The sequence below is a fragment of the Sander vitreus genome, chromosome 1 (assembly GCF_031162955.1).
Source record: "Sander vitreus isolate 19-12246 chromosome 1, sanVit1, whole genome shotgun sequence".
NCBI classification, from domain to species: domain Eukaryota; kingdom Metazoa; phylum Chordata; class Actinopteri; order Perciformes; family Percidae; genus Sander; species Sander vitreus.
The window spans coordinates 36,916,981-36,940,195 of NC_135855.1; the positions used below are offsets into that span (position 1 = coordinate 36,916,981).

The window sequence follows — 23,215 nt, forward strand, 5'->3', positions numbered from 1 at the left end:
AAATTAAATTTGTCTTACATGAAAAACTATAAATTGGCTTTTAAAATACATCTATTTTTTAAATATCCACAATTATTAATACATAATTAACTACCATAAGTCTTTGTTTGGACTGGAGATAAAGAGATATAACGTTTTTGTTTGTTGGTTTCTTTTTGAATTAATCTGACAGGGTTTTCCACTAGTCTATTAAGATTGTTTTTTAACTGTAGGCCTACTGTACGTAGGTACAGTAAAAGGAGATTTTTTAAATTTTGTATTAATAATAATTTACATTGATAAAAATTCTCATTCATGTATTAAATGAACTCATCACTATGCTCATGTGAGAAGATGGATGTTTTTTCCCAGCCTGTAGTAGCGGTTTTCCCGACAGCCCTGTAAGGCAGCATAAAGCCGGGCAGCAAACAGTGAAGGGTTAAACTGTGTAATAGGATGAATGGATATTGTGGCGAGCAGCATCTGATTACACAGACACGCCAGTAGGCATCGGAGGGGGGAAGACACTGTAACTGTTTATCCACCAGCCGAAACTGTTCCTCAGTCCCCTCTAAAGAAGAAACCCTTTTTATGTTTTAAATTTCACTCAGGAACTTTACTTTTTAACCGAGGAGAGAAACACCGAAGCCACGGTTATCTAGTGGTACATTTTCGGATCTTCCCACCGTATAAATGGCTGAGGGGGGCCGACGGGTGACTGCGGAGTAAACTTGAAAGATGTCGCAGTTTGTGGAGGTTTGAAAGAGGACTAGCTAAACGCCTGTGTTTTTTTTAACGAGGAAATCCATCAGGAGAGGCGGTCAGACCCGGAGAAGAGAGCGGCTGCAGCTCCGAGAGGATTTTGGTTTGTTCCTCAGAGAGAATCAGGTAAGAGACTTCACCTGTCTGCACACAGCACATGTTGACACTGCGGTATCATAATCCTGTTTTTTTATATATATATATATATATATATATATATATATATATATATATATATATATATATATATATAACATCAGTACTTTTACCAACCGAAATAGTTAACGTTATCGAAAACTGACATAGCTAAGGTTATTGACAGTTGGCTGCATGATATAAGGAAAATGTGCAATATGCTTTTATCAAAAAGCTCTAAAAACCTAGCTATCAGTTACGTTACTCTTATAAAGTATACAAAGGTTTACAGGGATAATACATGTACCAAACAGTTAAAACTCCCATTTTAAAGCTGAATTAAGTGTTTTTTCACCAGTAGGGGGCAGAAAATCTAAAAGACATCGTTAACTTATCAAGTTGTTATTGCTGTCAATGTTGGCCGACAGTAGTCTGTTTACAAATCCAGCAGACATGGAGCAACATCTTTGAAGCACAGGCGTTGCTAATGTTAGTACCTGCACTAAATGTTAGCTAGCTTTAAAGGTGCTGCTGCTAGCTTAGCTTAGTCAAAGATGCTGCTCCAGTGTGTACAGAGTGCCATTAACTTTGTATTATCAAAATATGCCCAAATATGGACACGCCAATAATAATAATACATTTTATTTGTACTTGCATGAAGTATACAATAGTTTACATAGGTCATTCTCCTTTACCTAACAGTTTTAGCTCCCATTTTAAAGCTGTATGAAGTGATTTTCTTTTTTACCAGTAAGAGCAGAAAAACTAAAAGATATTGTTAGCTTATCAAGTTGTTTGCTAACATGTTAGCCGACAGTTGTCTGTTTACAAATCTAGCAGACGCAGAGCAATATTATTATTTTAGAAGCGCAGGTGTTAGCTAACGCTAATAACATTACCAGCATGTGGTTATTATCAAAATAGGCCAACATATGGACACATCAATACTCCCATAAATTATTTAAAACAATTACAGGGATTCATTCATTCTCCTTTTTCAGATGTTGGATTTGCCAAACTTTTTAAGACTTTTTTTTTTAAAGCTGCTTTAAGTATATTTGATCAGTAGAAACCACAAAACAAACAGAAGCACAGCCACAGCATACTGTTATCTTAACAAGTTGTTATGGCTAATATGTTGGTCGGCACTGGGACGATCATGTTGTTCTGTGTCTTTCTGCTTGGCAATATTCACCCTCCTCTTAGCTCTGTTTTGGTCTCCACCAACCCCTGAGCAAAAAACAACATCTGACTCATTAGCTGCTTGATGATTTCTTCACCACTTGGTTACTAAATTTGTCATTCTGCTGCAGGGTGCTGTGGACCAAACGGTCAATTTATTTGCTTGTTCATTTGCATCATGCAAATAAACCTACAGCACACAAGTCGACTGTATGAAAACCAAAAAATGCTATTTGAATAGTCTAAACAACCTTAGAACAGGTTGTAACAAAATAAAGGAGTAATACAGAATCAATAGCCTAAATGTAGTGACAGATTTAAGAAGCCAAGAGGCGTATCATGTGGCTCCCTTTACAATACACATCATTTACAAACAGTGTGCTGAACCAATACTGCAGTACTAGATGTAAATTTCATTAAATGTTGTTGTTGGGGGGGAAAGTTGTGGGGAAACCTTTTTTTAAAAGTAGTGGTACTTGATTTTCAGATAGAAGGATATCTGAAGTTCTTATAAATGTGGAGTGTTTTTGAAAATAAAGTTAATAATAATAATAAACTGGAGTTTATTTGGGAAATATTAAGAATGGCAGAACTTCAAAAGTGCCATAATTTACCAAAACATTGAGCCGAAAGAGGCTGAAAAGCTTTATAGAGTTCAAGAGTTGGGTGATAATTCTGTTTGACACTACAAGTGACCTTTTTTCCTATCACGCAGTTCAGACAGATTACAGACCTTAAACCTAAAATGCTTAATGTTTAAAATGCTTTGTGAATCTGACACCTCATGATGGTTAAGGAATGAGTGTTGAGTGGACACATTCTCCTCTAAATAATTTCGAACCACTAAAGGTTTCATCAGATGAGACCAGTAGTCAATTGGTTAATAGAAATCCATGTGTGGGAGTTTGGGAGTCCCTGATAGGCAGCAGTATTATAGTAGGATCCATGGATGGGTGGGACAGGCAGGCTGAAACTTTCCTCAAGCTTCAGGCTTCAAATCCTGCCAAGCAATTGGAATTCCATGGAGACATGAATTATGTCAATGCAGAACGTGAACTCCCACCCAGTCTGTCAGCTCTCTTCTGGTTGGCTCCCATTATGTGCTCGTTTTTAAAACTTAAAGTGACGCTAGCAGTCCAAAACTGAAGAGTGCAGGTCAGGGCAATGTCACTTTTGTGTTTCTGTTTTTAATTTCATCACATATAGACACATTTTAAACAAAACGGACTCCATGTTAGTTTTGTTCCCCATCTGTTAACCGACAGTATAAAGTATTAATTATTTCTCTTTAGGCAGGTAAGAGTTCTCATAAAAGAGTACCTAAATAAAAAGGTAAAAATGAATAAATAAAAAGTAATAAAAGGTTAGAGTTTAAGATAAAAAAAACAACTAAGCAAACTAGAATATAACAATAAAAAAAGTTTAAAAAAGGTAGTAGTCTTTTTTCAGCCACTCACACTCATTTTTACTACTACTGTACTGATTCTTTTCTATTAATGATTAACCTGACTTATTCATTTATCCAAATAGTCGCAGATTGTCAGCTCTGTTTTTAATTAACCTGCAGTCAGGGTCTTTTCATTAAAGCTGTATTTTTGTCAGAGAATCTAAGTCCTCCCCCGTTCTGTGTGGAATTTTCTAGACAGCGAGGCTTCATACAGTCGCACTGCAGTAAAATGGCAAAGCAGGTTCTTCTTTAATCTTTGCAACATGATTGTGCCAGGCCAGCCCCAGCCACCATCCCGGCGCTTGCAGGCTTGTTGAAGAGCTAAAAGGGAGCTGGCATAGAGGAGGTATGATTTGTGTGTGTGGGTGTGTGTGGGTGTGGGTGTGGGTGTGTGTGGCTGAGTTGTCCTTTTCTTTCAGTCTGCTGTACTCCGCCTCGCTGTGATCCCGTTTTGTTTTCTGCCCTCGTCTCGACCAGACACCCGTGACATGGTTTGCTGTCAGTTACACTCAGAGCCTCGGACGTTAACAGATCATGAGATCACCACATGCGCGGGGGTGTGAAATGTTGAATTAATTGCTTAAAAGACCTGCAATTACATTTGATTCACAACTTGGAGATCAAATGTTGCTGCATTGTTTCATGAACATGAGAAAAGTTTTCAGTATATCCTACTTTAGGGACAATTACGTGTTGATATCACAGGATATTGACAAGGAGTTTTTTTTAACAGTGTTTTTATTAATATTTCCTTGCGGCTTAACACAGATTTTTATTCTTATTGTATAATGTCGACTGACATTTTCAGGAATACATAGTCATGGAAATTTGCCAAAAAGTCATGAGAAAGTCATGGAAAAGTATTGGTTAAAATGCGTATGAACCCTGAGTATAGCAAAATCAATACATTTATATTCTTGGGGTTTCAGATTTGTTGAATACACGTGCAGCAAAATCATCATCTTAGGGTCAAGTGGAATGTTCACAGACAAGATGAACATTTATTGATCACCTCCCTCCAGAATGTTTTAATTTTGTCACACTCCCAGACACAGTGCATAAATGTTCTTTATATTGACAGGGTTTTTATTTTTTTATTTTTAGAACTGATCCCTAATTATCATATGGCTATTACAACCATGGAGATGAAGGCATCACTTGTTCTTTTATGTGTCTTTAGTCACTTTATGTGTGGCCGGGTTAGCTCAGTTGGTAGAGCGGGCGCAAATATATGGAGGTTTACTCCTCGACGCAGCGGCCGCGGTTTCGACTCCGACCTGCGGCCCTTTGCTGCATGTCATTCCCCCTCTCTCTCCCCATTAATGTCTTCATCTGTCCTGTGGAAATACAGGCCTAAAAATAATCTTAAAAAAAGAAAAGTCACTTTATGGTTTTAATTTATTAAAGATCAGGAAAATATGACATTATCATCATCATTATATTGCAACAACCAATATCTCAGACAATAAATTCTCCCAATATTTGTTTTTTGACTATATATCGTTTCTATTTGGCAATCAAGAAGACATGACCAGTTTCTTGAATCAGTGTTAAATCATGACTAAACTATCAAACAATTAAATGAACATGGACTATAGAAATGGAACCATTTGTATCCTCTAACAAGGTAAAAACTAGTTTGATCTTTTTTTATTTAAATTGACATGTTGTTTAATTTTGAAGCCAGAATCATGAATTCCCATCATTTACAAACAAAGCATCACTGAGGGAATGACGCATTCAAATGAAGTTCTGCTTTTGGTTCTCTTAGAACAGGTCTGTCTTTGTCTGCACCTCTCTCTGCTCTCTAATATCTTGTGTCCTGAAGCAGCTTGTACTGGTTTTGCATTGTTTGACCTTTGTTGCTAACCATTGGCATTCAGTGTTTGTGTTCTGGGTAAAGAGGGTGTGGCTCTGGCTCGTGGAACATTCAAAAGTGAGACTGGTGTCAAATTAATAACAGTTATCCAATCATCAGAAAGGCAGTCTGGCTTTACCATCAGGCTGAAGAATTTGGTCGCGATATATATCACTTTGGTTTTAGGTTAGACAATGTTTTAGGCCTATAAACAGTAACTTGAATATCTGAAAAAAACTTTATTTCAGTAGTTGCAAATTTAAATATCAATAATATATTGATTCTGTTGGGTGAAAACCTTGTATGCCCAAAACGGTTGCTTTTCAGGAAATGAAAAAGGCTCATTTGAAAACACAATATTGAGCTATTTACTTTCAGCGAAGTCCGATGAAATCGCCTCGTCACTGTTTAAAAATTTGTAAAACCCACAGACAGACGTAAAGGGTGACCAATAGAACGGATTTATGGTAAGATATTCAAAATGACGAAATATGGAGATACAAGGTTTCTGCCCGACAGCGACAACCAAGTCTGGATCACTACCAAAACAAGTGCTCCTCCAACCAAAGTTTATTTTCACATTAACTGATTATGACCGATCATATTTTGCATCATCATGACTGTGTTGTAAATTTTCGAAACATGTATAACAATCATTTATATATAGTATATAAGTATCACAACTATTGAGATTAAAAAAGTAAGTAAAGACAAAAGAGGAATACACCTTTTTCTTTGATTTAATCCTTTGATTTAATACCTCCTAGTTGCATGCCAGTGTTAATGTTGATTCAGGTTCCCAAGATATGAAAGAAAACCCCCGCTCTTATGCATATTTTAGTCCCATTTACTGCAAACACTTCAACCAAGACTTGAACTACAGTTGACCGGCATGGTACTGATATTGGTTTTACCCCAAACTGAAATAAAAGTTCAAATTACCTTGCAGAGACTTTAAAGTGCTCATATTATGCTTTTTGGCTTTTTCCCTTTCCTTTATTGGGTTATATATCTTTTTTGTGCACGTTATAGGTTTACAAAGTGAAAAAGCCCAAAGTCCACCCCAAAGGGACTTACCATCTCCAACAGAAAACACTGTTCACAAACTGCTCCAAACAGCTCTATTGTAGTCCAGCCTTTACTTCAGAGACAAACGTGCTTCACTTTGTAACACACGTTATAATGCTCACCTAGCTGCTAGCGTGGCACGCCCTCATACTCTGCTTCTGACTGGCTAGTAGTCCTTACCTACCTACTGCGCATGTGCGACTCCCAACAAAGATGGAATAGAAGTGAGATGCCTCACTCTGTAGCTAAAACAGAGAGCTCAACACAGGAGCTTGTTTCAAAGTTTTTTGAAAATTAAACCACATGAACCTATTCTGATATAACCTCTAAATACAATTTATGAACCTGAAAATGAGCATAATATGAGCACTTTAAACTAGAGATGGTCCGATACCATTTTTTGCTTCCCGATACCGATTCCGATATCTGAACTTGCGTATCGGCCGATACCAAGTACCGATCCGATACTAGTGTGTCATATATTTTATTATGTTTTAACAGCTGTATACTACTATCTCTGTATGGATGATATGATGTGTAACAGCTGTATACTACTATCCCTGTATGGATGTGATATCATTTCTATCTTTGTTGTCAGTCTGGCTCAGGTTAAACTCTTTCTGAAACATGAACAATGAACGCCACAGAACCTTCTTTTATTCTGCAGTTTGACAGTCAGTTATAACGGAAAAATAACATAAATAAACTACTTTAACGTAGATTTTCTTTAGGGCTTTATTACATGGTATCGGATCGGTGCATTAACTCCAGTACTTCCCGATACCAGCGTTTTAGGCAGTACCGATACCAGCGTTTTAGGCAGTATCGGAGCCGATACGGAACATCTCTACTTTAAACGTATTGGAAATGGGTAAATCATTGTTAAAGTTACCTTATCATTGTGTGGCAATGTAGTTGTAGTAGGGATTCATTTGAAAACATTTCCCCAAAGGAAGATTTAAATGCCTAAATAAAAACAAATCAAACAAGAAAAAAACTTAATAAAAATATATGTCAAAAGAACAGTTATTTGGCTAAAAAGAAATATAAACATAATAGTGTGTATTATATTTCATCTTAATTTTTTGTTTTTATTTTGGCATTTTAAATCTACTAATCTGAAACAAAACTTCAAAATAAAAGCAGATATGAGGCTTACTCTGATGGATGACCTATATTACTTTTTTTTTTTTTTTTAGTCTCTACGGGGGGGGGACATTCAGTAATCTTTAAAAAAAACCCACAATGATATGTCTTTGAAGATGATCAGAAGTACTTGTAGTAAATCGGTTAATGAAAATTCCTGGTGTTTTTTTTTTTTAAACCTGACACTCCCTTCCCAACTCATTGCAATGCCCAGGCAGGTAATTTTAGAGGTGTGAGCTAACTGCTGTCACCTCCTCTTATGGGGGGCCGCTGCTCCTCTGGCTTTTTCATTATCCGTCCACTACAGGCTCCATGTGTGGCATTTCACCGCGGCCCCCAGAATGTGCCACCTTCCAGCCAGCACCGAGCCATATAACGGCCCGCGCGTCCAGCCCCGTCTGAACGCTGCTGGGATCTAACCGCATGCTGCTCCGCTGACTAACAAACCTCTCTGTGTGTTTTCCCTTTGCTGTCGCATCTGCTTCTGAGGGCTCTTCCTCTCTCCGTCTGTCCCTTCTTTTTGCCTCTCAGGCCCGCGGAGACACAGACTGTCTTCTGTTTGGACGTCTGTCCATCTATATATTCATCTCTGATAAGGTAAGTCCTGCTGTCACTCTGGACTCGAAGCTTCAACAGTGCCTGCATTGTTTTGGTCCAGTACAGCATGTTGTTTGTGTGCTGTTTCTGTTCATATGCATTTCTTACTGTGCTCCTGTCATCAGTGGTTGAAAGTAACTAAGTACATTTACTCTCTTGCCTTTAGTATTATGCAATACTTTATACTTCTAATCCATTACATATCAGGGGGAAATGAGACTAAGATTAGAAGATTGACACCTCTTTTCATGTCTGTATGGTCAAATGAAGCTACTGCTAGCTTAGCTTAGCATAAAGACTTGAAACAGGATTTTTTTTAACACAGCATAATAATACGTGATTAATAAATGTATTTCACGTCGTCCTAACCTCAACGTTCTCTTTGGGGCGCGATATTACGACTCCCACTATGAACTACATAAATTGTCATTCAGTTTATTGTTAAACCTCTGAGGGTAAACTTTAACACAGATTTTTATTCTTATTGTATAATGTCGACTGACATTTTCAGGAATACATAGTCATGGAAATTTGCCAAAAAGTCATGAGAAAGTCATGGAAAAGTATTGGTTAAAATGCGTATGAACCCTGAGTATAGCAAAATCAATACATTTATATTCTTGGGGTTTCAGATTTGTTGAATACACGTGCAGCAAAATCATCATCTTAGGGTCAAGTGGAATGTTCACAGACAAGATGAACATTTATTGATCACCTCCCTCCAGAATGTTTTAATTTTGTCACACTCCCAGACACAGTGCATAAATGTTCTTTATATTGACAGGGTTTTTATTTTTTTATTTTTAGAACTGATCCCTAATTATCATATGGCTATTACAACCATGGAGATGAAGGCATCACTTGTTCTTTTATGTGTCTTTAGTCACTTTATGTGTGGCCGGGTTAGCTCAGTTGGTAGAGCGGGCGCAAATATATGGAGGTTTACTCCTCGACGCAGCGGCCGCGGTTTCGATTCCGACCTGCGGCCCTTTGCTGCATGTCATTTCCCCTCTCTCTCCCCATTAATGTCTTCATCTGTCCTGTGGAAATACAGGCCTAAAAATAATCTTTAAAAAAAGAAAAGTCACTTTATGGTTTTAATTTATTAAAGATCAGGAAAATATGACATTTCAGCTTTATCATTATATTGCAACAACCAATATCTCAGACAATAAATTCTCCCAATATTTGTTTTTTGACTATATATCGTTTCTATTTGGCAATCAAGAAGACATGACCAGTTTCTTGAATCAGTGTTAAATCATGACTAAACTATCAAACAATTAAATGAACATGGACTATAGAAATGGAACCATTTGTATCCTCTAACAAGGTAAAAACTAGTTTGATCTTTTTTTTATTTAAATTGACATGTTGTTTAATTTTGAAGCCAGAATGATGAATTCCCATCATTTACAAACAAAGCATCACTGAGGGAATGACACATTCAAATGAAGTTCTGCTTTTGGTTCTCTTAGAACAGGTCTGTCTTTGTCTGCACCTCTCTCTGCTCTCTAATATCTTGTGTCCTGAAGCAGCTTGTACTGGTTTTGCATTGTTTGACCTTTGTTGCTAACCATTGGCATTCAGTGTTTGTGTTTTGGGTAAAGAGGGTGTGGCTCTGGCTCGTGGAACATTCAAAAGTGAGACTGGTGTCAAATTAATAACAGTTATCCAATCATCAGAAAGGCAGTCTGGCTTTACCATCAGGCTGAAGAATTTGGTCGCGATATATATCACTTTGGTTTTAGGTTAGACAATGTTTTAGGCCTATAAACAGTAACTTGAATATCTGAAAAAAACTTTATTTCAGTAGTTGCAAATTTAAATATCAATAATATATTGATTCAGTGGTTGAAAGTAACTAAGTACATTCACTCTCTTGCCTTTAGTATTATGCTAATCCACTACATATCAGGGGGAAATGAGACTAAGATTAGAAGATCGACACCTCTTTTCATGTCTGTATGGTAAAATGAAGCTACCGCTAGCTTAGCTTAGCATAAAGACTTGAAACAGCATGAAATACTGTAGTCCGGCACACAACCGCCCCGTAGAGCCGAAACATTTTGTTTTTACACCTTGTTTTTTTTTACGGATTATGAGGGGCTGGTAGGTGAATTTTGTTATCTTAGACAGAGCCAGGCTAGCTGTTTCCTCTGTTTCCAGTCTTTATGCTAAGCTAAGATGACTGGTTGTAGCTTCATATTAACTGTACAAACATAGAGGGGTATCGATCTTCTCATGTTAATCTCGGCAAGAAAGCCAATCGGCATATTTCACAAAATGTCAAAAGTATTCTATCAAACCTCTTCACACCGACTAGGTTTCTGCGGGACATTTTTAAAGCTTGTCAACATTTTACAGGCAGCAGTTGAGACCTGAAAGTTCAACGTGTTAATGGATGACTTTTAATTGAACTCTGGCTTTTAATGTGTGCAAACAAACATTATACTTTAAATTGTTCCTCGATATCGTAATGAGTTTGGTTGCATTGCTGTGTTTGACAGCAGTCTGACAACATTTGCTTATCTCATTTTAGTTTGGAGCGTGTTGCTGTTATAAGATTTGAAGCTTCTGGCTGTGACAACGGCGTAGACACTTCTTCCTTCTTGCATTCTTACAGCCTTCACTCGTCACTCAGCGTGCGCGTGCTAACTTGGCAGTTGTGACGGCACCGAGGCCAGAGGAGCAGTGAGAGTCAAGTTATCCTGTAACATGGAAACAAGGCTAATGAAACAGCCTGCGGGCAAGCTCATCCAAGAAGTACTTCACTCCAAAACACTACGTTTACAAACTTAAAGTTGCCACGTCAAGTGACGGACAGTGCAGCATGCAGACTTTCAAACAAACCCATAATGTGCTTTATTTTTTGCCAACCTCAATCATGTTGTAATCATTGTGAGCTTGTTTATCATTTTCTTTCTTTAAACAGTGAGTCTCTCATTTGGCAAAGAGACACAGCAGCGCTCTGGCACACTGCTGTTGCTGTTGGCAGAGTAACAGCAGCTGGAGCAAAAAAAAAAAAGTATCTGAAAACGCTTTATGTTTGAAGCCTCCAGGCCCTGATGTGTGTTCCTCCCAATGTGTACCTACAGTACATACTCTCGCAAACTCTGCTGGAATGCAGAGGAGCTTATAGACTAATGCTCGTACAGGCCTCCAAGTGCTCGATGTGTAGAAGCATATAGACAAGAGCCTGGCTGCAGGGAAACTGTTGGTGTACATTAATCAGATTAATGGCCGTGAGTTTTTCCAGTGGAGCTTATGAGGTCTGGACCTGCTTCTCTATCCGTCACTCCCTCCTCCTCATCCCTCCCTCAGCTGGTCTCTCCCCTCCTCCTCCTCTTTACTGGCCTGACCCATTTCTCTATAAACCAACAACTAGAATCCTCTTTCTGTCTCGCCATGACTTCTCTCTCTCTCTCTCTCTCTCTCTCTCTCTCTCTCTCTCTCTCTCTCTCTCTCTGCTACCATCACCCACCTCTTTAGCAGGCCTGTATTAGATGCAGATATCTCCGTATTGTCTATTGAATGACATGATTGACAGGATTCCATGTCTCTGATCCTCTTTGTGCTTCTGAACTGAGAATTCTTTTTTTAACTAAGATATAAATAGTGAAGTAAATTGTACTGTGCTTTGAATGGGAAATGCCTGAACCATTATTTGGTAACATAATTTATTGTAATTTAACTGACAGGAGATCAATCCATCTAGTGGCATTGTAGTGTATTAGGAACAGAAATGGTGTTTGCTGTGGTAGTTTGGACTACAGATCTGCAGCTGTAAAAAGTGTCTTCACTTGAAAAAATGTTTTTTTCAATCAGAACTCTGATGCAAAACCACAGATGACAAATGCAACCACAACATTTAAAGGAATACTGCACTAAAAATATATCTTTTTGAGTATCAAAACTCATTCTGTAGGCTTTTAAAGGTGGTCGTGAAAGTTTTGTGTCTTGTCAGCTTGGCTGCTAACAAAGCATCAACACTTCAGTAGAAACTTCTCAAACCACTCCTGCAGCATTATCCACTTTCCAATGTTCAACTGTATGTTCCCTGACTTTTCATCTAGCGCCACCACCAGGTCAACATTTCAGTTTGTCTTGTTTGCTGACACAGAAGTTGCGGTAGCAGTTGCTTGGATCAGTTAACATTTTTTAGGTTGATCACAGAAACAAAGGCAGATTTAAGAGTTTTATTTCTACAAGTAAAGTTTTGTAAATCAACTTGTGCAGCTGCTCGCCATTTTCTTAGCACTTTTCTGTCCACATTCTGCTAGCAAAGATGGAACTTGGAAGATTATGTCTTTTATGTTTTTAATCCCACCTTTTAAAGCTCTGATTTGCTCAGTAGTTTTCCCCAACCGGGAGAAATTTGAAGCAGCAATCAGAGGTCTGGAACCAGGCTAAATGATACTCAAAAGAGATTTCTTTGCGAGTATGTCCTTAAAATACAGATGTACACGATAAAATGACTGTTTAAGTCTTTGTGGTGAGGCAGCCACACCTTAGCAGCACACAAGCACAAAGGGAAGTAGAGGTGTAGAATTCTGTTGTTTATGTCATTTGATACGTGATTAATGTATTCGGCTGCATCTGTAGTAAGTGCGCACTTCTCCTTCGTTTATTTGAGCTCGACAAACCAGCTCCACATGTCCTCTATGCTGTTGCTGTGTGAGAAGATGCTTGTGTGTTGCTGTGCTATCAGACCTCCTCTTTCTCTTCCTCACTCTGTCTGTCAGGCTCGTAAACGTCTCTATTTCACTTTCCGTTTTCCACACAGCGGTGGCAAGCAACACTTATCTCATCCCGGACTGAGTTTGTTTTCTCCTGCACTTCCCTCGTCTCATCACTTGTACGTCGCGAGCTTCGCTCTCTCATTCCTCTCGTCTTTCAGCATTCCTTCCATCACTTTTGCCCTCTTTCAACGGCACTCCTGTTCTTTGTCGGTCACCCTGCTGCCCAGATTTGGATCAAGGACCAACCTGTAGCTTTTGGATGCCTTCAGATGGTTAATGGAGTGAATGGAAATTAAACCAGGGGCTAAACTGACACAAACATTCTTGAGACAAAAACAAAGCTGTGATGGATGACAGATTTTTTAAAGTTTTTAATGATCCCTGGGTATTTCTGTAAGATCATAGAAATCCCCATAAGTTGTAACATGAAAACAGGGCTGATAAAACAGCTTGTGTGCCTCAGTCACTATTTCAAGTGACAGATTTTATGTATAATCCAAACAGTACGGTTTGTTTATGTCTCGAGGAGAGGGATGATTTATAACCTGGGTGGTTGAAAACCTGGAGTGCAGATGCTTAAAGGAAAGTTCAATATATTGTACAGTATAGTGGCTTTCTTTCAGATAGTTACAGTGGTGCTCATAAGTTTATGAACCCATGCTAAAGTTGACTAAAAAGAGCAGTACAAAAATTATCTTTAGGAAATTGATCTTAATGCCTTTTTAATAAAAAAAAAGAAAAAAAAAGAAGGAAAAATCCAACCTTTTAAGGACACCAATTTTGGTGCCCTTAAGACCTTAGACCCTGTATTTTAAGGAAGAACATTTATTTATTTACGATACATTATTCATTCACAAAGAAAATTGGTGCCCTTAAAGGTTGGATTTTTCATAATGTTTTTAATTAAGGCATTAAGATCAATTTCCAAAAGATGCTTTTTGTATTCCTCTTTTTAGTCAACTTTAGCATGGGTTCATAAACTTAGGAGCACCAATGTATATGAAAAGATTGATATTGCTGTGTGTGTGTGTGTGTGTGTGTGTTTCATATGAAGCCACCACCAGGTTTAGGTCTTTAACCTAACGTTAGTGAAAGTGTTGAAATATGAAAACATCAAACATGCATTTAATATAAATGAGATGAGAGTATGTCACGTTATTCCTCGCCACCATTTGCTCAGCCCTGTTAAATTGTGTATATAAGGGAGGCTTGGGGGTCTTCTACCCGGAAGTTATTGTAACAAACCTTGTGATTGGGCCTGTAATAAAGGGGAAAAACTACGTGGAACTATGCAACAGTGCAATACTTATCATCAAGGGGTCATCTTTGAGTTTTTAGAAATGATGGCCTGTCAAAAACAGACGCGTCATCTTCCAGATCGCTGATAATTGATTTCCTTTAGATCATCACATTGGCTCTAATGGTGACAATGGTCTGGTACATAGTCTCCTACGGCTACCACTCTCCGCCCTCTGACCATACTTATCTACAGCTCCAGCTGGTCCCTGGCCTCCAGGAGACTGTGTGTGTGTGTGTGTGTGTGTGTGTGTGTGTGTGTGTGTGTGTGTGTGTGTGTGTGTGTGTGTGTGTGTGTGTGTGTGTGTGTGTGTGTGTGTGTGTGTGTGTGTGTGTGTGTGTGTGTGTGTGTGTGTGTGTCAGTTTTGACAGAGACTTGACATCAAACCGTGGGATGTCAGTAAATTTGAGTAAAAAACAGACTTCACTGTGGCCGGGTTGCTTCAGTGGGTAGAGCAGGCGCACATAAACATGCCTTGACGCAGAGGTCCAGGGTAAATACCCTACGGTTTAAAACGTGTGAAATGCTCGCTGTTTGGTTAGGTATTTAAGGTATATAAAGTACTTGGTTAAGTTTAGAAAAACATCGTGGTTAGTTTGAGAAACCTGAGACCGCCATCTCGATGTAATTGCTCCTGACACTTTATCATCCCTCTGTTACTTTATTTAGTTGCTTATCTCATTTAAGTATTCATTTATGTATGTACTTTTGTTGTTATTCTGGACTGTTCTACATTGATACTAATAAATGAACCATGGAGGGGGGAAAAAAGAAAAACGTCGTGGTTAGGGTTAAAATCATGGACATTTGTTACGTTACTTCACCGGTTATATACGTGACACAGTACGTGACGTAATTCCTCCTCCAGCACGCAGCGCAGACACGCCCAGTGGAAAATAGGGGTTATACTTCATCACCTTACTTTCTGCTTTGCTCCCGTCAGAATTAATGCGCCCGCTAGAGGGCGGCGCCACTATAAACGTCAACATGAGTCATATTTGTTGCTTGAACAAACGACTTATGGGAGCGTTTTTCAGGGGAGGAGAGTCTCGGAGGACTTCATTTGATTTAGAAATCCCCCCCTCCCCACATCTCTCTTTCGCGCGGCGCATTTACATGAGATAAGTGAAGTCTGGAAATCGTCACAGGTCGGATTCAAACCCTGGACCTCTGCGTCAAGGCATGTTTATGTGCGCCTGCTCTACCCACTGAAGCTACCCGGCCACAGTGAAGTCTGTTTTTTACTCAAATTTACTGACATCCCACGGTTTGATGTCAAGTCTCTGTCAAAACTGACACACACACACACACACACACACACACACACACACACATATATATATATATATATAAAATACACAGTATATTTATCGGTATCGCAACATGCTTCAGAAACTGCACACTGTTCAGTTGACTCCAGCGGCTTCGCTTGGTAACAAACCTACACCTAGATCCGTGTGCAGTCTTGTGGTCACTCTACCCCTCTTGATCACTAGTTTAGTTATCCAGAGCCAGCTGAGTCATGCCAGTCCAGTAAAGTGTGGCGTGTACACTTAAACTGAAACTATACACGTCACAGTTTATGGGACTGTCGTGACTCAAGACAAGTCATGTATCATGTAGTATGTGTTACTATTTGCGTGACGCTCTGTGTGTACGTTGTTATAACTCAGTTTATCAGGCAGAAACAAGGCCAGAGCTGGCCTCTCTTTACACTTTACCCATTTCTGATCCTGAGTTTTGTACCAGGTAGAGAGGTGGGTCAGTACCGCGTTATTATGGAATCCACCCAACTTCTAGGCAAGACACACCCTTCAATAGCATTCACACTACTATTATTACTACTAGCCATGCTTAAGAAAGGTAACGTAACCCGATTTGTTCAGTTCCTATCCCCTGACCAATCGGCTATCCTAACCTTAACCACTCAAGGTCAATTCCTAACCCCAACCAATCGAGCTGCTTCGTAGGGCGGGACTTGTCTAGAAGTTACGTACGGTCTATAATAACGCGTCAATACCAGGATAGTTTATCTTGGCTTGTACACCTGCACGTCTTCTTTACAGTGAGTTTTTAGCCAAGGCAGATCCTGCTTTATGCTGTGTCGGTGTGAAAACCAAAACACCAGATACAAATAAAAAGTCAGGGAACTTCCAGTCCTTCCCAACCTTCCAGCTGTATTGTAAACAAACATAAAAGCATTAACATGAAGGGGCTTTGTCTCTCTCTTGTTTTAGAAACTTAATTGATGAAAAACGATAATGCTATTCTTAAATACAGCTGTAGTTTTTTTTAGAATGAGGCCCCAGCTCCTGTAACAGAGATCTGTTTGTGTTTGAATGTTGCGTACGGGAAATTCATGGCTGAGTGGCTGTTTTCTATGAAGGGAACCTGTTGCATTAAGCTCTTTGTGGTGAACGGTAGCTCACTGTTGATATTTTAACAGTTGTATTTATTCTGACAGCAGTTATAGTAATAATACAAGTGCAAGCAGCCAAACCTCCTTGCTTTCTATTAGCCGCACCCTGATACTCACACTCACGCACGCACACACGCACGCACGCAAACAAACACACTTCTGTCCTGTAGGATATAGGAGCAGTAATTAGCAATCCATGGTGAAGTCATTTTTCTCATACTCACTCATGTTCCAGCATGCTGGTGGCAGATACCTCCGCTGCTAGCATATACCGCCACTGCTAGCATACTTACCATTCACCTGTGACACACACACACACACACCTACAGATGCATAGTAAACTTTTTATTAAAGGCTCAACCAGGTGTTAGCATGTCACACAAGTAAGTGCAAGTCCTTGTTCTGTCGTTGCAGTCTTATAGTCTGGGCTAACTGTAGATTTATTTATTTATTTAGACTCCCTCCCACAATGTTCCCTGCAGAGCTCACCAAGGCTACTGTTGTACACAGCATCTAATTTAGCACCAGCCTGCTCCCAGTGCACATCTACATCCAATGCTGTTATTCTGGGAGTCAACTAGTCATTTACAGTGAGAGAGAACGTTGTGAAGTACAGGGAGGAGGAGAAATAACCAGGAACGTCTCACAGTCTTGTCAAGTTGAGCCTGTTGTTGGAGAGCAACAACAACAGTTTATAACAAAGGTATAGTCTACTCAGTTTGACACTCTTCTACAGTAATAACATCATTAAATAAACCCTCTTGGTGTGTTTTTGATCACTTAAATCACAGGTATATTCACAATGTAATCAATTTGAGATTTGAGATTTTGACTTATAGATGCAAATAAACATTTGTTTTGTCTATTTACTGGTCATAAAAGGAAATACTGTATACAGCAGTTGTAGACAAAAATACTGGTGTAAACAAATATAATTTTGACTTTAAAAATTGAGGTTTTGTTCGGCAGCAGAGTTTAAATCCAGTTGATCTACAACATTGACGTTAATGTAAAGTTTTGTGGTCAAATACATAAAAATCTATCCCATACAACATTAATATACTGCAATTGTTTTTGCATATATGCCAACATAATATCAAAAAGTGTGTGGGGCTTTTATCGACTTCAACTTACAGGAGAACCTGACCTGTTTTTTGAAAAAAGCTTATTAGAGACCTTTATTTTTTTTAAATATATTAATTTTATCATATTTTCCGATCTGCCCTCACTTATTGTGTTAATTTCAAACTTTTAAACTCGACATTTCCTCAATCTGTTTCACATTAAAAGCCTCCCAGCATTTCAGGGGACAGAATATCTGCAGGAATGTTTTTGTCATCGAGAAAGCACGGCTAAGTAGAGTAGAGAATCATTATCAACAGTCAATCGATGAGTAAAAACAGTATTTGTGCTAAAAATACAAACTCACAGAGCAACACAGAGCATCACCCGCGTCATTTAAATAGCAAATTCACCTGCGGACATCTTTGCGCCCATGGGCGTACTGGTCTTACAGGGTGGTGTGTTCAGGCGAATTCTTGACGTATTGCTATCTTGAGGCAGCGGGAAGTGATCACACCATTGACCAACAAAAACCTGGTCTAAAGTCAATAGCGCAGCATCTCATTGTTATTTTAACAGCGCATTAGTAAAATGCGCCTAGGCTCATGCACAGCGTGCACACACTATGGGAAAACAGCAGCACACAAACATGCAAAAGATTACAAATAAAAATATTAAGGTGCAAATCCGCCATCATAATAGCAATGCTCCAAGGTCCAAACGCGCCTGGCTTTTAAAGGGAATGGGAGATGACACTCTGATTGGTTTATTGCATGTCACGCCCGAAACAACAGATGAATTAATGAAGACCCTAAATACAACCCTTTTGAACCATGCGTCCGGCACACGGACCATTGTTTCCGCCGTCAAACTAGCAAAAGTGGATTTGGACACGCCCTAAACGCACCTGCGCCATGCGCTTCACGCCGTGCGCTTAGATCATTAAAATAGGTCCCAGAGTGTGACAATGATTGATTGTGCTGACGGGATTCATGCAGTGGAAGTGAACAATGATTTATCATTGCGGACAGAGGATTGCTGCACACAGCAAAGACTTACCATAGAGTAAGTGGCATGTTTTCCTCTACAGTTTTGTTGCGTCTGCCACAGGAAGTTGTCTGGCCTTGAGACAAGGTTTTGTCCAATGGGAGGACAGCATGGAGGAAGGCAATGTATAGAGAAGTCAGGTCACAGTGAACTGTTGACAGGGTTTGTCGGCAGATTCACTGCAGAGCTGAAGAAGTCCTCTCAGGTCATGTTGGAGTGCAACTGAAAGTCAGTACCCAGAAGGGAGAAATTTATATTAAATTGATATGTTTTAGTTTAATGACCATGGCCTCTTTCTGTGCAGTTGGTTATCGCTCTGTAGAATTTCTTTGCTTATAGGTAATCGGTAAAACTTTACTTTAATTCCCCTCACCCCCCTCTCCCTATGTAACATTTATAAGCAATATATAAATATCTAATAATTAGGGCTGTCAAAATAACGCGTTAATTTCGATTAATTAATCTGAGAAAAAATAACGCAGATTAATCCATTCCATATTGACGTTTGCATACAGACGAAAATCTGGTTCCACTGATATGTCTGCACTTCTCTCTGATGCTCTGAAACAGACGTTACAGGAAACACAAACCCCGCTGCACGTGACGCTAGTTAACACTATACTCAACAGCAGCTAACGTTAGCCTACTGCTAGCTAGTAGCCGGATTAAACACGGTTAAAATGCTGACAGCTAATGCTAAATGGTGTAAAGTTTTACTGTAGAGGATTCAACACCGGTACGTAACAATCTGCAGCTGCCGTCGGAGAAACAACACAGCCGGTGCGTTCAATGAAACTGGTAAACTACAGCCTTGAAGTTATTGTAAATGTCCTTTTCCTATCTGGTTGTTGTTTTTGTCGTTCAACAGCAATTTACTAGTGAAATAAGTTATTGTTATTGTTATACATTATTATTAAATCATTTAATTTTGACCATATGGCCTTAGCAATAAACAAGCCGTTCTGTCACCAACTGTTGTTTAGTACCCTTTTTTTTTCTTTTCTTTTTTTACTTTCTTAAAAAAGTATCGGTTCAGGCACCGTTAATTATGTATGTGATTAATTTTGATTAATTAATCACAGAGTATGTAATTAATTACATTACATTTTTTAATCGATTGACAGCCCTACTAATAATCTAAACGCACTATGATGCTGTTGTTTGGGGGCCAGAAGTTAGAAATACTAAACATAATTTTGTCCAACATAAATATTTGTATTTATTTCTCATCTTGTGACCACTTAGATTTATTTTGGGACCCACCGAGGGGTCCAGACTCCAGGGTTGGGAACCCCTCCTTTTATTTAAAAACCTATCATTAATATTATTAATGTGTTAATAATGATTTCTTGTTATAATTGGACTTTAAAGGTTACCTGTGGAGTTTTTTTTAACTTCTCGTAGCACTATGGAGCTGATTTTCTTCAATTTAAAAAAAAAATGTTTTAAGATTATTTTTTTGGGCATTTTAGGCATTCATTTGACAGGACAGCTGAAGACATGAAAGGGGAGAGAGAGGGAATTACATGCAGCAAAGGGCCGCAGGTCGGAGTCGAACCCGGGCCCGCTGCGTCAACGAGTAGGGTGGTGATGGCGCAGTGGATATGACCCGTGCCTTTGCTGTGGGAGATCTGGGTTTGATTCCCACTGCGATACATCAACCAATGTGTCCCTGAGCAAGACACTTAACCCCTAGTTGCTCCAGAGGCGTGCAAACCTCTGACATATGTAGCAATTGTAAGTCGCTTTGGATAAAAGCGTCCGCTAAATGACATGTAATGTATTGTAATGTAAACCTCTATATATGGGTGCCTGCTCTACCAACAGCTATCTGGGCGCCCATGGAGCTGATTTTCAATGAAGGGATCCCCATTTTGTTTATTTCGCCCAACATGCATGCACGTGCACACCTGGGTGACGCGATACACACTCCAATGCCAATGGTTTCACACTATTATACGCCAAGATATGCTGCAATGCGCCAACTAGCAGAGAAGTAGAAGACTTAGTTAGCTAGTAAACATGAATGTAAACTATACTGGATTTGGGGTACTTAAAAAAACAGCAATGCAAATGTATGAGGAAGGAAATGCCTTCAACACAATTGTTAGACACATTGAGTTAAACATAACTTTTATTTGTTTACAAGAAAACTCCACAGGGCCTCTTTTAAGGTACAGTACAGGCGGATATTGTTGAGCATGACAAGGCAGAGACATAACACAGTTAAATATGATTTGTATTTGAGTTATTATCAGAGATGAGTCTGTACAAATGTTTGTGCGTCTTCTCTCTGATGAATGAGATCCATTGTGGACGAACGGGACTGGCTGACACAGATTCCTGCCTCAGTAACGGAGCGGATGTGTGTGTGTGCATCAGTGTTTGTCGGACACACACAGTCCGGTTGTGTGTAGAAGAGAAAAATTGGGCAGCGGTGTGGAGAAAACAGCCCTGTTAGGCAGCGACGATGAAGACTCTGATACCTGAAACAGAGGACACGTATTCTTTTACAGATGTCTTTTATGGAAATCATAAAAGCCCCCTGACCCCTCGACATACAATGCATTATTTATATTTTATTTTGCGTTTATTGATTCTATTATTTCACTCTTCTTAGTTATATTCACATTTTTGGTCAATCAGTTTGGAGCCCTTTGAACTACACTTAACTGTGTAAAAGGTGCCGTGAAACAAATGTGATTGGTAGATGTCGGTTTACTTGATTTTTGTGTCCTCTCTGTGTTGAGATAAGTCTGATTTGATAAATACAAAATTGTACCATTGTCAATCAGTAACTAGGCTGATTACCTAGCTTGTGAAACCTGATACCAGCGCGCTCTCTCTCTCTCTCTCTCTCTGTCTCTCTCTCTGTCTCTCTCTCTCTGTCTCTCTCTGTCTCTCTCTCTCTGTGCAGTCTTTTCTGTAGCTGCCACCATTCTGTGCTGTAAGGCCGACCCCAGTATGTCTTCCAATGGAGACCTCAGCGACCTGGGGAGCTCTGACAGCTTCTGGGAGGTACAGTGGGAACACACACACACACACTTCACACATGCAGACTTATTACTAACGTTAGGAGAAAACTCTAATGGGAAGGATGAATTATTACATTATGCACCGGACTGGTAGTGCTTGCTCACACATTATTGGATGCATGTATGTAGCTGTTTTATCCAAAGCGCTTTAAATTTTGCCTCTCGTTCAAACGCCCAGTGATCTACCATGGTGCTAAGCTGCAAACATTCTGGTTGCAATTAGGGGTTTAGTATCTTACCCAAGGACGCTTTGCCATGTGGGCAGGAGGAGCTGGGGAAAATTAACCACCAGCCCTGTAATTACAGGACAACCCAGTTCTATTTACTGAGCCACAGAATTACAAAATCAGTTACTTAGTTAACAAACGGCAGACGTTACGGTCTTTGTATGTGAATTATTACACCAGCTCAGATACAGTATTATTCAATAATACCCTCACTATATTTTGTACTGGTCTGGAAACGATACTACTATACCACCATGTGTTGTGTACTTGTTGAGGCTATTGGAGCAGCTGAGAGGAGCAGTCGGAGGTGGTGTTTAGATAGAGGCACAGACACATAATGAGTCCCTGCTGACTGACTGCCAGCTTCACAGCCCTCCATCTGGAAAAACGACATACCTTCCACTCACTCTCTGTTCTGTCTGTCCTCTTTCACTATTATCAGTTTGTATGTATTTTAGTTTGTGTATATCATCTCTAGTCTACTAAACATCCTGTTAACATTTTGCGACACTAAATATTAGCATGTTGGTAACAAGTATTGAACTGACAAGACCAACTGATATAACCATAGAGAAGCATTTCAATGCCCAAGTTCAGTCTTATTTCTGTTTCCTCACTTATTGTGTGTGTACTGTATCTGTGTGTGTCCCTCTGCAGCCGGGAAACTACAAAAGGACGGTGAAGCGGATAGACGATGGCCACCGGCTGTGTAATGAAATCGTCAGTTGCTTCCAGGAGAGGGCAAAGATAGAGAAGAGTTACTCTCTGCAGCTGAGCGACTGGGCCAAGAGGTGGAGGGGTGTTGTGGAGAAAGGTGAGTCAAAAAACCCAGATCATATGGGCTGCAGGCTGCAGCAGACAACGAAAAATGAAAAAAGCATTGCTAGGGATACCCAACTATGTCATGGCAGGTGTAATGCTCAGGACCCAAGAAAGCACAGTGTCGAGTGTGAAGTTACTTGGATGAGCCGATTCTTGAGAAAGCTGCAAGCAATACCGGAGGTTAAGCAGTTGGTCCGTCCCGAACAAGCACATTTTGAACGGGCACTGCAATAGTTAAACATTTCAGTGAGTTAGTTCACGTTCTTGACCTTGGCCCAAGAATTAACAGTTATATACACAAACAAGCCAACCAACAAGGGCGATTGGTCGCTGTCTTTTTTTTCTGTTTAAAGCTAAATGGGATGGTAAGAGTGTGTCTCCTCTCCCCAC

The 23,215-nt window shown here is 39.5% G+C and overlaps 1 protein-coding gene across 6 annotated transcripts in view; it reads left to right on the forward strand.

Annotated features, from left to right (window-relative positions):
• Positions 1 to 425: 425 nt before the first annotated feature.
• Positions 426 to 23,215, forward strand: part of pacsin3 (protein kinase C and casein kinase substrate in neurons 3) — a 45,954-nt gene continuing 23,164 nt past the window's right edge. Inside the window, exons 1-5 of one of the 6 annotated variants that reach the window (XM_078254118.1) lie at positions 426 to 867; positions 3,701 to 3,851; positions 8,109 to 8,174; positions 21,659 to 21,759; positions 22,661 to 22,817. In XM_078254118.1, the coding sequence (XP_078110244.1) occupies positions 21,706 to 21,759; positions 22,661 to 22,817 (211 nt within the window). In that variant the 5' untranslated portion in view covers positions 426 to 867; positions 3,701 to 3,851; positions 8,109 to 8,174; positions 21,659 to 21,705. The remainder of the gene's footprint in view (positions 868 to 3,700; positions 3,852 to 8,108; positions 8,175 to 21,658; positions 21,760 to 22,660; positions 22,818 to 23,215) is intronic. The other 5 variants (XM_078254141.1, XM_078254124.1, XM_078254149.1 and 2 more) reach the window with 5 other exon arrangements.